This window comes from Symphalangus syndactylus, chromosome 11, assembly GCF_028878055.3.
Source record: "Symphalangus syndactylus isolate Jambi chromosome 11, NHGRI_mSymSyn1-v2.1_pri, whole genome shotgun sequence".
In the NCBI taxonomy this organism is placed as follows: Eukaryota; Metazoa; Chordata; class Mammalia; order Primates; family Hylobatidae; genus Symphalangus; species Symphalangus syndactylus.
In genome coordinates this window covers 38,155,239-38,173,209 of record NC_072433.2, presented here as the reverse complement: position 1 = coordinate 38,173,209, position 17,971 = coordinate 38,155,239, and the positions used below count along the sequence as shown (strand labels likewise).

The window sequence follows — 17,971 nt, the reverse complement described above, 5'->3', positions numbered from 1 at the left end:
ATAGTTGGGAAGGCTAAGGCTCAGAAGCCAAAAGTCACCCAGCCAGCAAGTAATGAAGCTAGGCTTTCAACCCAGTTTTTATTTTTTAAGTCCAAAGGCCACAGTTGTAATAGTTATACCAACCCATATTTGCTATTTTATCCCAGTCTTGTAATTTGAAGCCAGATAAATCTAAATTAAAATTCTGGAGAAGATCCCTGCCTCCCACAGACATAGAGAAATTAAATGTTTTGATAACAACAACAACAAGAAGTAACATGTATGTGATACCGGACACTGTCTAGCTGCTTTACATATATTTACTTGTTTAATTCTCTCAGCAATTCTATGAGCTAAGTGCCCTTATCCTCATCATCATCTTACCCATTTCACGGATGAAGAAACTGAGGCCAGGCCTGGTGGCTCATGCCAGTAATCCAAGCATTTCAAGGGGCTGAGACAGGTGGATTGCTTGAACCCAGGAGTATGAGACCAGCCTGGGCAATATAACAATACCCCATCTATACCAAAAGGCAGGAAGGAAGGAAAGGAAGGAAGGAAGGAAGGAAGGAAGGAAGGAAGGGAAGGAGGGAAAGAGGGAGCGAGCGAGAGAGGGAGAGAGGAGGTAGGGTAGAGAGAGAAAAAGGAAAGAGACAGAAAGAAAGAAAGAAAGAAAGAAAGAAAGAAAGAAAGAAAGAAAGAAAGAAAGGGAAAAAAGAAAGAGAAAGAACCAGAGAGAGAGAAAGGAAGAAGAAGAAGAAGAAACGGAGGGAAGGAGGGAGAGAGAGAAAGAAAGAGAGAGAGAAAGAGAAAGAGAAAGAAAGAAAGAAGAGAGAGAAAGAAAAAGAAAGAGAAGAAAGGAAGGAAAGAAGGAAGGAAGGAAGGAAGGAAGGAAGGAAGGAAGGAAGGAAGGAAGGAAAGAAGGAAAGAAGGAAAAGAACTGAGACACAGAGAAGTAGGGGAACTTGGCCAGGATTTCACACATAGTCCACAGTGGAGTCAGGATTAAAATTCACATGGATGAAACTGGAAAACATCATTCTCAGTAAACTATCGCAAGGACAAAAAACCAAACACCGCATGTTCTCACTCATAGGTGGGAATTGAACAATGAGAACTCATGGACACAGGAAGGGGAACATCACACTCCGGGGACTGTTGTGGGGTGGGGGGAGGGGGGAGGGACAGCATTAGGAGATACACCTAATGCTAAATGACGAGTTAATGGGTACAGGAAATCAACATGGCACATGGATACATATGTAACAAACCCGCACATTGTGCACATGTACCCTAAAACCCTAAAGTATAATAAAAAATAAAAAATAAAAATAAATAAAATAAAATAAATAAACAAATAAATAAACAGCCAGGGCGCACACAGATACCGAAGCAAGTCTATGGAGAATAACTATAGCTGAAATCAGAGGTGTATCTTCATATGACCAACTACGGAGGGCCTCATCGTCTCATGTTGATCTTTCCATTTAGGCAGTCATAACTTCAATCTTGTAGTATAAGCTCAGTGACTATCAGCTACAGTACCTAACGTGAACTATATGTGAAACAAGATCCTGTTTTTGCATGAAACAAAAAGTTTGTCAATTAGTGTATGAGCATTAAACCTCTCTTTCTCTCAAAAAAAAAAAAAAAAAAAAAATTCAGATTAGTGGCTCCTAAGTTCGTGCTTTTAGCCTGGATACCATTCTGCCTCTCCAGGCTCCACAAAAGCTTAATTTGCTGTTTCCCAAGAATAGACATCAGAGGGCCAGTGAGACAAGTAAGAAAGAAGTGGGAAGATAGCTGTAAAAATCACTTTAGTCCAAATATATTCCTGGTGAAGCCATTGGGAATTATTTTCTGAGCAAAAAGAAAAGAGCTCAGACACTAGAGGGCAATAATTTTAAGAGACTCTGAGATGGATTTCATGCAGGAGTTTGCAAATTCTCCCCAAACTCTATTTAAAATGCTGTGTACATTAGAGAAGACAAATACGTGGAAACATGTACTGTGTTCTTGGATGGGAAGACTAAACACTGTGATGATGTCAGTTCTCCCTCAAATTGATCTATAGATTTAATGCAATAACAATTGAAATTCCAGTGGGGTGTTTAGTGGAACTCTGCAAGGTCGTTCAGAAATTTGTAAGGAAGAGCATGGCCAAGACATTTCCAAAGAAAAGGAGCTCGAGAATCTTGCTCCACCAGATAGGAAAGTGTATTATAAAACAATGTTAATTAAGACTGTGTGGTAATTCTTGGGCACAGATAAATAGACCAACAGAACAGAAGAGAGAGTCCAGAAAAAAACCCAACTGTACAAGGAAACTTGGTTTATGATAGAGAATTCTCTGATGATTAGAGCAGAGAAGATGTAACTACTTAAGGACTGGGTCAGGACAATTTGTTATCTGTTATTCAAATGAAAAATAATGAAGTGGAATCCCTACCTCACACCCTATACAAAAATCAACTCCAGGTGGGCATCAATATTAAGGACAAAACTGTCAAATTTTAAAATATAACTTTGGAAAATATCAGCTAGGGACAGATTTCTTAAACCAGACATAAATATAGAAACCAAAAGAAAAGATTGCTACATTAAATTACATTGAAGCTAATAACCTCTACTTATCAAAGTCACCCAACAGAGCAAAAAGCCTTACAATGCAGCCAAGAAAAGATGTTGGCAACATTTCAAAGATTAGTACCCAGGATATATTATTAAGTACTGTGAATTAATAAGAAAAAGATTAACAAGCCAATAGAAAATTGCACAAACAATATGTATCATCATCTCATAGAAGAAAAAGAGACACAAATGACCCATATGTATTTGTGAGAAGATGTTGAACATCATTAGAAGTCAGGGAGGTGCAAATGAAAACTACAGTGAGATACCATTTCACACCCAAAAGTTTGGCAAAAGTTAAAAGCCTAGGTAATACCAAGGGTTAGGGAGGATGTGGAGAAATTAGATGTCAAGAACTGACACGGTGCTAGAGGGAGTTTCAATTGGTACAAACATTTTAGAGAATGGTTTGGCATTACTTGATAAAGCTAAATAAACACATACTCTACAAACCAGCAATTCACTCCTAAGAATAAACCCTAGGAAAACTCTTGCACATTTGTGTAGGTGACATCTTAAAGCATTTATAGACAGCATTGTTCAAAATCAAAAAAAAAAAAAAACTGGAAACAATCCAAATGTCCTTCACAGTTGGATGAATAAATAAATTGTTATTATTCATACAATAGAATGAATATAAACAACAATGAAAATGAGTGAACTACAGCCAACCCCATCAGCAAGGATGAATCTCAGAAACATATTGGGCCAAATAAGTCACAGAACAATATCTATAGTGTGATTCCTTTTACATAAAGTTTGAAGAAGAATAAACTAACAATGTATTGTTTAGAAATATATTCATAGATGGTAATATTACAAAGAAAAAACAAAGAAGTGGTGATTGCCAAACTCAGGATAGTGTTTATTTTGGAGCAGGGAATAGGGGTGAATGTGTTTAGGGGGCGTGGGGTGCATGTGGGCTTGTCAGGCATGGGATATTCTATTTCTTAACCCAGAGGGGAAGGTGGGTTCTTGTATGTTCATATTATTATTATTATTTGAACTGTGAAAAAGATAATACATGTTTTATTTTAAGAGATTCTGAGATGAATTTCTTGCAGGATTTGCAAATCTGCCCCAAAATCTATTTAAAATGCTGTGTACATTAAAGAAGACAAATACATGGAAAGATGTACTGTGTACACTTTTTTCTTAAGTACGAGAAATTTCACACTAAATTTAAAAATGCTGTGTGTGTGTGTGTGTGTGTGTGCATATTTCTGAGAGGAAAGTCCATGTCTCATCGGATTATCTAAGGAATACCTGGTGTTCTAACAGAGTGACAACTGGATGTAAGGTTTCTGAGATTCTGTCCAGCTCTGATATTCTCGGGTGGATAGAGCCCCTGTGCAGGCTGGCAGCCCGGTCAGCTGGCCAAACCTCCCTCTGTCTTAGAGAGAAACCTAAAGCAGCTGTAAGTCTTCTCTCTCCATAACTCACATGACTATCTTAAGGCCAAAGGATGTATCTGGGGTCTCATGTAGGGGAGGGCAAGTTCTCCTCCTGGGAGACTGAGTCCCTTTGCCCTGGGCACCTCCTTCCCTTTCTCCTTCCTTGGCTCTTCGACACGTGCTCTGCCTCTTTCTTCTTTCTATGGTCCATCAGCATCTTGCTAATGGACTTGGCCATTACTGCACAGCCTGAAAATAGCACAGCCCGAGTCAGGACCCAGGGTGCTGTCTCACAGCCCAGTGCTTTTCTACCACACCACTGGTCACTCCTATTCTCTTCTCCCCCCAGCACCTCTGTCCCTGTCTGATCTGGCTTCCCATGGGGACTGCAGGGCTCAGCTGGGCTTGCATTGGCAAGTCCACCAAAGAATGCATTTATCCATTCATACATGTCACCCACGGAAGGACTTTGGGTTTTGTTTGTTTTTGAGACAAGGTCTCACTCTGTCACTTAGGCTGGAGTACAGTAGCATGACCACAGCCCACTGCAGCCTCCTCCTCCTGGATTCACGCAATCCTCCCACCTCACCCTCCTGAGTAGCTGGGACTACAGGTGCACCCCACCATCCTCAGCTAATATTTTTTTTAAAAAAATTTTGTAGAGACAGGGTCTCACTATGTTGCCCAGGCTGGTTTTGAATACCTGGGTTCAAGCCCTCCTCCCACCTCAGCCTTCCAAAGTGCTGGGATTAGACTTTGGATTTTATTCTGAAGGAGATAAAAGCCATCGGGGAGAGACAGTGATAGACTCTGAACTTGTTTCCAAAAGGTGTTTCTAGCTGCTATGTGGAACTTAAACTTCATGGAATAAGGGGACAAGTCAGGAAGGCCATTCGGAGGCTATGACATTAATCCAGGCAAGAGGTGACATGGCTTGGAACAGGGATGCCACCATGAGGTGGCATGTGATTTGGAACCAGTCATTTGCAGTAGGATTGGATGAAGGTCAAGAGAAAGAGGAGTCAAGGCTGACTCCAAGGTTTGTGGCCCAAGGAACTAGAAGGAAGAAGATGTCATCACCTTGGTAGGGAGACTGTGGGGAAGCAGTTGTGGTGTGGATCAGGAAGGGGAGGCCAAGGATCCTACTTTGGACATGGTGACTTCCAGGTGCCTTTGATTACCCAGGTAGTGATGTCCAGTCTGCAGTTTGATAAAGGCACATGAAGTTCAGGGGAGCAGCCCAGGGAGAGGATGTGAATGTGAAGTCAGCAGGCAACAGATGCTCTTTAACGCCAGTGCCTGAATTTGGTCAGCTGGGCTAGGAATTAAGAGAAAACTCTAAGGACTAAGCCACACCGCACAGGTCAGAAGTCTCAAGTATCCCCAGGGCACTTTAGTGGGAGGTGTCCTGAAGGAGGCTGATTTCAGTTCATGGAGGTCTTATGCTATTTGTAAATCCAGCACAACTTATACCAATGATGAATGAATTCAGGGCAGGTCAGTTGCAGTGTAACGTAGGCCTGTTGTCTCCTGATCAAGAAAGAAAGACAGAACGAAAAGGAAGAAGGAAGGAAGGAAGGAAGGAAGGAAGGAAGGAAGGAAGGAAGGAAGGAAGGAAGAAGGAAGCAAGGAAGGAAGGGAGGGAGGGAAAAAAGAGGAAGGAAAGAAATCAGGGAGAGAAGGAAAGGAAGGAAGGAAGGTAGGAAAGGAGAAAGAAAGAAAGGGAGGAAGGGATAAAGAAAAAAGGAAGAAAGGAAAGAAAAGAGAAAGAAAGAAAAAGACAGACAGAAAGAAAGAAAAAAGAAAAGAAGGAAGGAAGGAAGGAAAGGAGAGAGAAAGAAAGGGAGGAAGGGAGAAAGAAAAAAGGAAGAAAGGAAAGAAAAGAGAAAGAAAGAAAGACAGACAGAAAAAAGAAAAGAAAGGAAGGAAGGAAGGAAGGGAGGGAGGGAAAGAAGGAAAGGAAGGAAGGAAGGTAGGAAAGGAGAGAGAAAGAAAGGCAGGAAGGGAGAAAGAAAAAAGGAAGAAAGAAAAGAGAAAGAGAAAGAAAGAAAAGAAAGAATGAAGGAAGGAAGGAAAGAAAGGAGGGAGGGAGGGAGGGAGGGAGGGAGGGAGGAAACAAATATGTAGGCAAACCTCTCCTCCTTTTTTTCCTTAGTCTCCTCATTGGTGCCATGGAGGTGTAGGTTCTGATAGCGTCCTCAGCGGACATAGGCCCTTGGATTCTAAATGTGTCCCAGCCCAGCTGTTGTGTGTCAGGGCCCCAGTGTCTGCAGGTAGATGGCCAGAGATGGACTCACAGCATCAGCCACTGCCTTTCATCCCATGGCCTGTGTCACCAAGTGCCATGGTAAGTGGAAGTGATGCCTCCCCAGAGATCACATTAGCTCTGATAATGCTCCAGCCTCCCATGCACAACTTGCCTCAGGCCACCTGGCTGGGTAGGAAGAAGGGCTCCTAGAGAAGCCACATGGCCCCATGGCAGGGAGTCTGGGCCAGAGATGGAGAGAGACGCCTTCCCTTTCAGCCCAGTCCCAGCCTAGTGTCCTCACTGCTGACCCCCGGTAGTCTCTGAAACCACAGATGGAGCTCCCAGACTTGCTGATTGGCCCCCCGATGGCGTGCGCATTAGAAGGAAATGCCTCCCTCCACCCTTGTAGCAAACACTTCCCAGCTCCATGCCCACACCCCTTATCATCCACTGTTCCTGCCAATGCAGACCCAACCCAATGGCTTCCTGCTGCCAGTACCTGGGGCTCTGCTAGTAGCCTTTCTCTGGCAGCAGGACAGGCTCATCGCTCTCATCAGACAGGCTGGACTTGCTGGGAAGTTAACACTCTGGGGGCAGCCTTCATGGATAAATGCTCTAGTTTTCTTGCCCCTCAAGTGAGACAACCCTGAGGCATGCTCTATGCAGTCTCCCGAGGCCCCGACCAGGGCTAAGCACCAGTTTCCCCAGCAGCAAGTGCTCCTTAATCTACTTTCTCTTGGTTTCCTTCCCTTTGCTGTCTCACTTCTCCTCTCCCCAGTGAGTGCTTCCAGGATTATCTCCTAAATAAATTACTTGTATTCTAATCTTTGTTTCCAGTTGTTTCTTGAGGAATCCAATACAAAACGAAACCAATCACAAGACACCAAACCCAACAAAAGAAAGAGATCTCTTCTAGTTCTGTATTGTACATGTTTCTGGAGCACCATTTAAGTAACAGAATACATCAGGCACTGTCCTTGACGCTGGTAGGGAGGTCTCACAAATAACTGTACAGGCAAATAAACACAGCAGTATAAAAGAGGAGTTTAACTCTGTTGTAGGAGGTGGTTATCAGGGAAGGCTTCACAGTGAGGGTGACTGGAGGTTTTGGAGGATGAGTAGGAGTTCTCCAGGTGGAAAAAAGAATGATGGAAACAGCATATTAAAAAACCCAAAAGTGTAAAAAAGCACAAGGTATTCAGGGAACCACTAGTAGTAGTTTAGTATCTCTCATACTACTGGAGAATAAAGCATATTTTGGAGGTGATAAAGGATTTTTAGGAAAAATGAGGAGAGAATTAGAATAGCAGGAGGTGTGGTTAAATAGCCAGAGTCTTGTCTGTACTCCTCAAAGTGTTTAGGCATTATCTTGGAAAGGTTGGAGGATTTTTTTAAAATTGTGTGTTATCTTTTTCTGATTGCATAAGTATCAAATGCTCATTGTGGAAAAGTTGGCATATACAGAGAAGTATAGAGAAGAAAATAAAATTACCTCAAATCCAGAGTTAAATCACATTTATGTGTTGGCGTGTTTCAGAGGAGTTTCAGGAAGAGGAGTGAGGTGGTCACACTTGAGTTCTAGGTAGACCTCTGGCAGCTGATGATGATCATGCAGGTGGAAAGATACTGAACATGGGGTGACCAGCTAGGAGGCTGCTGCAGTGAGGGTTGATGAGGGTCCTCTGCTGTCGCTTTGCAGGGTATTTCAGAGGTAGGATTCTCAGCACTTGAAAACTAGTTGGATGGGGTGTGGGGTAGAGGACAGGAGGACACCATGACTACTAGAGAGATTCTGAGTGTCTCCACCATGACTTGGTGGAGGGAGCAGAGGCTGGAGACCAGGAGACTTGGATTTTCATTTCCACTCTGTGACTTCCAATCTGTGGGACCTTGGACAAGTCCCTTTAGCCCACAGAGCCACAGTTTCCTGACCGGATACATGGAAAGATGATTCTCTTCCTGCTTTCCTTACAGGATTGTCATGATGGTCCAATAGATCAAAGGAGATAAACACCTTTCATGTGTGGAAACCTACAGTTCTGAGCTCTTGTCCTCAAACCTCTGCTCAATCTTTTCCCTCACCTGCCTTCTGTCGTCTTCCCCAGAAGGCAGGGGAACCCACACCCCTCTAGGTTTCCCTTCCTCTCCCCTCTGCATCCTGCCCAGAGGACATTTGTCATGATTGTCCCTCTGGTACAGATGCTCTAAACACCCCCACGCACCACCATTCTTTCATTCATTAACTCATTCACTTCACATGCTGGTTGATGCTCTAGTATGTTCCAGGTGCCAGAACACGTGCTGTAAAAGACAGACAAGGTACCTGTGCTCATGGAGCTCACATACCACCCAAGGGGAGACATAAAATTAAACAACTAGGACAAATTCGGATAGTGATGTAACAAACGAATAAATAGGGTGATAGGATAGAGTGAGGGTGTATTTTTGATTTGAGTGGTCAGGAAGGGACCTCTGGACTGAGACTTGAACAACTCAGGCAGAGAAAACAGCAAGTGTAAAGGTCTTCGGGTGGGTTTAAGCTTAGGATGTTTACAGAATGGAAAGGTCAGTGTGGCTGGGCTGATCCAAGCCCCACCCATCCCACTTAGCACGGCCACCTCTCTGAAGCCTCCTTGGATCAACAGGATGCTTCCCTTGCTGATTCAGCTCTACCCTACTTCCACACATCTGTGGTCACAACACATCTTGACCACAATGGGTTGTGATAGACTCTACACACTGGTCCGGGAGCTCCTTGAAGGCAGGGGCTATCTCCTCTCTAGCCAGCACTGTTCATGCAAACAGCAGGTGATCAGCATCTGCTAAAGGGATTAATACATTAATCAATAGATGAATGAATGAATGAGAAAACGACTCTCAGGCCCAAATGGCTCACTCCTTTACTTGTCTAATTGTTACCTTCTCAAATTCCCTGACCCGGTATGCAAACTGCAGCCCCACTGTCCCCCATTCCCTCACCCATCATATAACGTGTGTATTTATTATGTTTCCTGTTTCCTCTGTCTCCGCCGGCAGAATGTAAACTCCATGAGGTCAGGAATCTCCGAGTTATGTTGCATCAGTGTAATCCAAGAGCCCGGAACAGTGCCTGGCACACAGCGGGCATATGGAAGAACAAATGTGTGAAGATGTGAATGAATGAATAATTGAATGAATAAATAGTAGTTCTCAGCCTCATAGAACACGGGTCACAACCTCAAATGCCCTGCTATCGTGCCCATAAATAACAGAGATGCAGGAGTAAGTGCTGGGCTGTGACCTGTCAACATGCTAAGCCGCTCAAACAAAACTGCCCAGGAGTCCGCTGGCCGCCTATTTGCAGCACTGGGCCCTGAGCCGCACATTCCCATTTCGTTGATAAAGAAACTCTGACCAGATAGTTTAAGTGGCCTGCTGCGGAAGACAGAGCTGGTGCTGCACTGGTCGCTGCTTCCCCAGTCCTTTTTTGGCCTCCTCTCTGACGCGACGCAGACCCCGGTTGTGGAGAGTCTGTCACTCGCTCCCCGTGGTGGGAGATCAGAGGCCTGGTGTCCTTGGGAGCGGCGAGCGGTGCTCGGCGCAGGATAGAAAGGGAGTGCGCGCCCGGGTCCCCCAGATCCCTGGGAGCCCGCGCCACGCTCCCGCCCCTGCCCATCCCCGGCCGCGCTGTCAGTCTCCATTAGCGCTAACAGGCTCCAGACGGAGCGGGCCGGGCGCTGGGTTAATGCAATCGGCGCGTTACCTGGGGCGCAGGCTACATTACCAGCCCGGCCCCCGCCAGGCACGGCCAGAACCAGTCAGCCCGCGCCCTGCCGGCCGCCCCGCGCCTCCAGCTCTTCCCCGGCCCCGCCCGAACGCCACACGGCGGAGTCCAGCCCCAGCCCGCGCCCCAGAGCCTGCCAAGGCGGCGGCGGTCGGGGGCCGGCAGGGCGCAAGGCACCAGGGATCCCCTCGCCGCCGGACACGTGAGTGCGCCCTGAGCGCGGCACCGGGCTAGGTCTGCCCGGGAGGCCCGGGCCGAGACGCGCCAGCACAGGGCCAGCGAGTTTGTAGTGCAGTGACGTTAAGTGTCCGGGAAGGCTCCTGGGGCTGTTGAAGTGTCGCGGATCCGAGCTGGGGAGGGGGTCGGCACGCTGCCCTCAGTCTCGGTGAGTTCAATCCCAGCCATTTGGGGCAGGCGAGAGTGGGTGAACGAGGAAAAGTGCTGCAGGGTCTTCAGCCGCACCCAGAGGGCTGTCAGAAGAGGTCTCCAACTCTTGAGTTCCGGCGTGCCCTAACCTCCGTTTCCAAATTTTTCCAGCGGACGCGCGCCCTTTTCTGGGAACCCTGCGTCCGCTCAGCGCGCGCTCATCCCAGTGTCTAAGGCGCTCCCGGGTGGTCTTGGGAGTTGCAAGTAGGGAGGAACGGCCCGGTAACCACCACTTTTCCCTTTATCCAAGCAGAGCCTCGGCGTGCCCCCAGGACTGCTAAAGTTCCACTCGCCAGCCGCATCCATGCTTCTGGCGCGGATGAACCCGCAGGTGCAGCCCGAGAACAGCGGGGCGGACGCGGGTCCAGAGCAGCCCCTTCGGGCGCGCAAAACTGCGGAGCTGCTGGTGGTGAAGGAGCGCAACGGCGTCCAGTGCCTCCTGGCGCCCCGCGACGGCGACGCGCAGCCCCGGGAGACCTGGGGCAAGAAGATCGACTTCCTGCTGTCCGTAGTCGGCTTCGCAGTGGACCTGGCCAACGTGTGGCGCTTCCCCTACCTCTGCTACAAGAACGGCGGCGGTGAGTGCGGGGTTGGGCTGGGAATTTGAATTTGGGAGGTCCGCGGTCTGCAGCGGTGGCTGGGACAGGAGCTGGAATACACACGGAAGGGAGGCGAGGAGACAGGGGCAAATCCGGGGCGCAGAAAGAACTGGACAGGGCTAACAGAAAAAAAAAAAAAGGATTGGAGTCCTCTGGAAGGTCATTTTCCCGGGCTCTTTGCAGAGTACCTCGAGCTCATTCCAGCGGAAGTGTCAGGATTGGGCACCCTGGAAGCAAAACAGCGAAAGAGTGAAATGGAGGCATGACCCTAAAGTCATGATAGGGGCATGGATGGAAAGGACAGAATCTGGGGTGCCAGACTGGGTAGGGGAGCCTGTCCTTTTGATGGTCTGCTGGAAGGGAGGTGGAGGTTCCAGGAGCTCTTGAAGGGGCACCAGAAGTGGGTGGGATTTGACAACAAGGCCCACAGTGACCCTAAATCTAGCACTTTCAGCCTGGGGGCAGGAACCTTTGGGCCAGGAGCAGTGGGAATACTTCGGTTTTCTGAAGGCACCTGGGGAGGCCCTGTGGTCTTGGGGATAGAAACACACAAGAAGAAGCCAGTATCAGAAAGAATGCCATTCTCAGGGAGCACAGCCCAGGTGGATCAGGCGAGTAGGTGCCAAGAACTGGCCTGGTCCTCAAGGCAGGAGGCCTAGATGATTGGGGTGAAACCTCTACCTCCTCAAGTTCTAGCCGCATTGCAGGGAGGAGTGGGAGAGGGGCCTGAAGAAGACTCCAGTGGAACAGCCGCACCCTCTCCCCCTTCTGCTGGGTGGTCCAATTGGCCACCTTCCTGAGAATGAGAGCCTAGAGATCACCTACAGCCAATCCAGGAAGAATAACACAGAACCCCAGGCCAGGGAAGTGGCCTGGGAGTCAGGGTGCTGGCTCCCATGCCCTAGCTCCTTCCTGAGGGGCTTTGCTCCTGGGGTGCCCAGTCCTGCCACCTTTGCTGGGATGCAGAGGTACCCTGCAAAGAGTGTGGGAAAATAGACCTTTTGAGGAAGAAATTGGAGAAGGGGGACCCAGCTCTGAAAGCCTCTCTCTCTCCACTGGGCTGCACTGCTTGGTGGTAGCTGTGACTCTGGACTTAAGGGAGGTCAGAGGGAGGAAGGGCAAGAATTTGGAGCTGGGTAGAGAGAAAGCTCATGACCTGTTCACAGGCTCTAGGACTTACAACTCTTTGCTTCTATGTGTACTCTGGACACTTGCTTTGGGATGGGCAATACTTGGTGTTTGCAAAAAAGGAGTGGGGCCAGGCATGGTGGCTCATGCCTATAATCCTAGCACTTTGGGAGGACAAAGTGGGCAGATTGCCTGAGCTCAGGAGTTCAAGACTAGCCTGGGCAACATGGTGAGACTTTGTCTCTACTAAAAATACAAAAACTTAGCTGGGCGTAGTGGTGCACGCCTGTAATCTCAGCTACTCAGGAGGCTGAGGCAGGAGAATCACTTGAACTCGGGATGTGGAGGTTGCAGTGAGCCGAGATCACACCACTGCACTCCAGCCTGGACCATGGGTGACAGAGCAAGACTCTGTCTCAAAAAAAAAGGAGAGGGATCACCATAGAGCACAGGTGGCTCTGAGCAGAGGATGCTGAGTAAGAAAGCAGTTAGCTCTTCCAACGAGAAAGTTAACCCAAGGTTGGAGCTGACAGATGGGGGTTTGCGTCCACAGTCTCCCTGACACCTCCTGAGATGGGTCTGTCACTGTCAGATACTCTGAGGCCAGATAGCTGGGACAGCAGTCCTGAGCTTCAGGAGCATCTGAGGTCTAGGGCCTGATCCCTGGGGGAACAACTTGTGACTCTGCAGGCTCAATGTTTGTGTCTGGCCCTGGGATGGTCATGGGCAGAGAGAGAAATGTGAAAAAAGGAGAAGCTAATCCAGCGGTGAAACTTTCCCACCTTTGGCAGCTGTAGCCTCTCAAGCGTTACTGGGCAGGTTTAAGCATGGCTGTTTGGGCCCAGAAAGGGAGAAAATGCAGATTCTCTATATTTTTTAACAGGCAGGGAGATGATGAATGGGAGACCTTAAGACCCGCCATCCCGCCTGTCCTCGGTGACCGCCCCAGACTACTTGTCTCTAGATAGTGGAAGGCTCTGTCATTAATCAGTAATATTTTTCTGGTTCCTCTTGGTGTGAGGCACAATGCTAGGCTCTGCAGGGGTCACGGTCACCAAGAGGCATGAACCACCACTTCTGCCTGCCAGGAGCTTTAATCACCCGAGTCTTTATTGTCATGCTGCTACAAGTTCTTCCCATTGCTCTATGTGTTTGTTGAAACTAAAAGCATCCAGATGGCCAATTTGACAAGTCAGCTAGATGGATATTCCAGGGCTTTCATTGACACTGTGTGCTCTTTAGTCATTGCCAGCAATGCAAATAAAGAGCACCTGTTGTATGCAGGGTACTATACCAGGTTCTTAGGATACAAAATGGAGCAAACTTGTCACGAGTTCCAGTCTTTAGGTGAAGTTGGCTGAGGGCTCCTTCTCCCGGGCTTGCTAGCTCAAAACACAGCTCACTCCAAGTTGTTTAGTGGTTTGTCTCTTTGTGGGTCTGTCTCCCAAATAGGAAAAGCCACAATGAGGGCAGAGACTGTGACTTTTTAATCCCTGTATTTCTAGTGCCCAAGATAAGGCCTAGATCACAGGAATGTGGTAGAAGGTGCCCAAGAAACTGCCGTTGAATAAGTTAATGAAATGCTCCAAGCCCTCAGAGACCTCCAACCGTATTCAGAAACAACAACAGAAACACTCAGTGGTAACTAATAAAGTGAAGCCACATACAGCAGTGGGGCAGGGGCAGCCTATTCATTAGCGGTCTTAGCTGTGGAGTCCTGGGTTCCAGTTTCTAGCTGTATGGCTTTGGCAAGTCTCCAAGCCTCAGTTTCCTCACTTGTCAAATGGAAATAATGGTGTTCAGCTCAGAACACTGTTGTGGGGACCAAATATAATAACTCATGGAGAGCCTGGCATGGATTGTGGCCTTAGGAAAGGTGGCTGCCGATTTTTGTTAATGTCATTATGATGATGTATAAAATGGATGGAGAGACAAGTGCTTTAGACAAATGCTCTAAAGGCCTGCGGAAGGGCTGCTTAGGAAGGGCTGGGAGGAGGTGGGCTGTGGTTGAAGCTCAGCTGCTCTGGATGGGGAGGGTGCAGACAAGCGGTGGGAAGGGAGGAGATCTCCAGCTGTGCGCCTGGGGCAGGAATGTACATGGAATCATCTCAGAGAACAGGAGTGCAGGCTGGCTGCAGGGCAAGCTGGGAGAGATAAGGGTGCAGGGGCAAGTTGGGGCCAGGCTGCAGAGGCCTTGAATGCCAGGCTAAGGGGTGGGGATATTATACCAGTGAATTTCCATTTCTGGTTAGGATGTTCACAGTTGGTGTCAGGGAGCCGTGCAGCCCTCCATCTCAGACTATGAGGTAACTCCTTCTCTCACTTACCCCTCATCCCTTCAGACGTGCTCAGCTAGCCCCCTCTGGGCTTTATCTCTGCGGAGGCCTCCTGGCTTCTCTGTATTTTTGTGGATCAATTCTCATCCATGACAATCAGTGTCTAATTCCCAAATTAGCCCCAGAGATGAGTGAGTGGTCAGGAAGGTGGGTCTTTGCAGTTGCAGAAGCAGCCGGAAGACTGGAATTTGAATCTGAGCTCTGCCTCTCACTGTGTGACCTCAGGCATAGTACAGCCCCTCTCTGAGCCTCAAGTTCCCAGCCACAGGTGAACGTGACCTGGGATAACACCACAAGATTTATTCCTTTCCAATACCCTGGCTCAGGGTTACACCGAAGCCAGGACTCACCTGGCCTGTTATTTAACAGCCCTCAGTGTGCTCTTCTGGTGCCAGTATTAACACTGTAACCTCTGCAATTCTGACTGTTCATGCTGGCCGAGAATGGAGGATGTTTTGAAATGATGAAGGTGGCAATGGTTTAGGCCCCTGGCTAATGTTTTCTGAATGAATTACTGGAAAAGATCAGCCTGTCTGAACATCTTCCCCATGGCCAGCTGCTGGGATGCACGGGCTGCGGGAGGCTTTGGGAGGGGAAAGCCACTCTCGGAAATTCCGGAGCTTTGTTCAGAACCTTCTCAAACAGCTGGTCTCCATGAGGAGGCAGTACCAGGCGGTGATTCTAGAGTTTCCCTTTGCACCTGTGCTCCTGGTCTGTGCTGGTCCCTGGGGAAGGGCAGGAAGATTGACTGGGTGCTCATGTTTGCCTTTCTTCCAGGGAAGTGGCCACTGTGAATTAACCTTTGCACATGGCTGCTTCTGTTCGAGTCCTGTCCTGAGGTCAGCTTAGAGCTGTGCATTGTAGAGAAATGTAGTCTTTAGGTTCAGGGTCTGAGTCTAACTTTTGCTAGAAAGGTAACGATAGACAAATCACTCACCTTTGCTGATCTGAGCTTCAGTTTCCTTACACAGGAGAATAACCACAGCACCTTCTTGCAGGGTGAGATGGCATCAGAGACAATATATGTAAACTCCTTGAAATGATGTCACATAATAGGGGCTCCATAAATGTAGTCATTAGTATTTTGTTATTGTTCAATGATATTAACTGCATGCTAGACTTAGGAGTGGGGCAGGATCCTGATTTTGGAAGTAGCAGAATTCATCCTGAGATGAAATTGATAAAAGGAAAAAAGGAAATAAGGCTGGAAAGTAGCCCCACTTGGGTCTGGAGCCCAAGCATGACAGACTCAGGAATCAGGGGTTGGGCTTTGCTCCATTTCCTGACAGCCTAACCTTATCTCAAAATAGATTCCTCACCTGGAAAATGGGGTTTATAATTCCTGCATGGGGTCCCATGACCTTCTGTGGTTCTGCGTCCCCAGCAGACTCTCTCCTCTCCCCAAGGAAGCTCAGAGTCTTAGGGACCCCCAGCCCTTTGGGAGCCCTTGTGGCCAAAATATCTGGGATCCTTAACACCAAGTATGAAGTAGTGGCTGCTACAGAGGTCAGGAGTCTCCAAACTCAGTGCTCTTACATCTGGCCTGGCTGCAGGAGGCCATCTACACCCCGGGCTTGCCAAGCCAGACACTGATTGTCAGCTCAGATGCACAATGAGCCAGCAGCTGGTGTGGCACTCAGCTGACAAGTCTGTACACCCCTTGGCAGAAATGTGGTGCTCATCTGGGACTCTGATCTGAGGTCACTGGCATGGTTTGGCTTGTTACTCCAAGCTTGTCAAAAGGATCTGAAAGGGGCTGTTCCTGACAAGATTGGGATTTAATAGGGATAAATATTATATCCTGCCCTGCAGTCCCAAACCTAACTGCCTAAGTAAGGATTAGGCCACAGCACAAGTGGAAAAGGCCCCGGGGCTTTCATTAGCTGCATCCTTCATGTGAGTCACTGCTGAGATCCATTATTTAGCCAAAAAAAATTTACTAAATGCCTATCATATGCCAGGAATATGGAGATGAGCAAAAGAAAATCCTTGCTTTTAAGGCGCTCATGATCTGCTGCAGATCTCCTAAAAGTTTGTCATTTTCGATTCCAATATTGGAGGTATTAATCCCAAATGAGGGAGGTGAGGTCCTGCTCCATTATTTGTGGGTCATATTTCCCTCTGTGATGTAGTTCTGAGCAACCCAAACACTCTCTGATGTGTTTCTCTTAAAGAGACCAAGATGGAGGAAATGGAAACTAGAATCTTCACAGAGATTTTACTAAAGCCACAGCTTTATTAGGAAAAATCAAGTCCAGATCCTCCAAAGTGACCAGCAGATGGAGAATTACCACATGAGGAGGGGTAGCCCGGCGCCAGTTTCCCTGAATTCCACCCCCATTTTTCTGCTTAGAGCAGCTGGGTTTAATCCATCAGGGGAGTGGGTGTGTTCCCTCAGTGGGCCTGTTTCCAAGTCTTTCACTCAACAACAACAATCAACACAGAAGACGTCTGTGACCACATGTTTGGGGGTTTCTCCCAGCACATCAGGCAAGTAATCAAGTCTGCAGCAGACACCAGTTGAGTGCCTCCAATTCAATTCAATTCCTGTGCTGTCTACCTGGAGATAGCATCAGATCCCACAGGTTGAGGCATTTCCACAAGAATGCCCCCCACTTTATGTTCCTATAATGAGCCCCAGGTTGTTTTGCTGTGCTTCTGACCCACTGTCTATAAATCAGGGTTCCCCCTACCCCTTGTTTGGGTTTGATTAATTTGCTAGAGTTGTTCACAGAACTCAGAGGAACACTTTATTACATTTTCTGCTATGGTTTAGATATGGTTTGTTTGTCTCCACTAAAACTCCTGTTGAAGTTTGAACCCCAGTGTGGGAGTGTTGGGAGGAGGGGCCTAGTGAGAGCTGTTTGGGTCATGAGAGTGGATCCCTTATAAATAGATTAATGTCCTTTGGAGAGGGTAAATGAGTTCTCACCCCACTCTCTTGGTTCCCCTCTTGCCATGTGATCTCTGTACCCCTGCTCCCCTTTCCTTTTCTGCCATGAGTGGAAGCAGCCAGAGGCCCTCACCAGATGCAGCTGCCCAACCTTGAACTTTCCAGCCACCAGAATCATGAGACATAAAAACCTCTTTTCTTTATAAATTCCCTAGCCTCAGGTATTCTGTTATAGCAATGCTAAGCAGACCAAGGCACTCCCTCACCTTCACCTTGGGTCCCTCCAGCTGAGGTCTTACCATAGCTTTGTGTACTACTATGATACCTATCTGTCTATCTATCTATCCATCTGTCTGTCTACCTATGGATCTATTGTTCCTGGCTCAAAATACCAATAGCCCTTGTTGTAACACTGGGGCACGTTAGGCCTCAGAAAACAGAACCTCTCTCTCTTTGACCTTCTCCTGCCCTCCTTCCATCTGCTCCCTTGTCTCTCCAAGGCAGGATTTTTCCCTGGCCTTTCTTTCTTGGAGCTGGCAGTAACGAAATTCTCTGACCCACCTTTCTAATTGTG

General features: G+C 47.7%; 1 protein-coding gene across 2 annotated transcripts in view; it reads left to right on the top strand.

Moving 5' to 3' along the window:
- The first annotated feature begins 10,035 nt into the window (after window positions 1-10,035).
- Window positions 10,036-17,971, top strand: part of SLC6A2 (solute carrier family 6 member 2) — a 50,766-nt gene continuing 42,830 nt past the window's right edge. The window contains exons 1-2 of one of the 2 annotated variants that reach the window (XM_055298486.1): window positions 10,036-10,217; window positions 10,695-11,019. In XM_055298486.1, the coding sequence (XP_055154461.1) occupies window positions 10,746-11,019 (274 nt within the window). In that variant the 5' untranslated portion in view covers window positions 10,036-10,217; window positions 10,695-10,745. Of the gene's footprint in view, window positions 10,218-10,694; window positions 11,020-17,971 lie in introns of those variants that run through there. The other variant, XM_055298485.1, reaches the window with a different exon arrangement.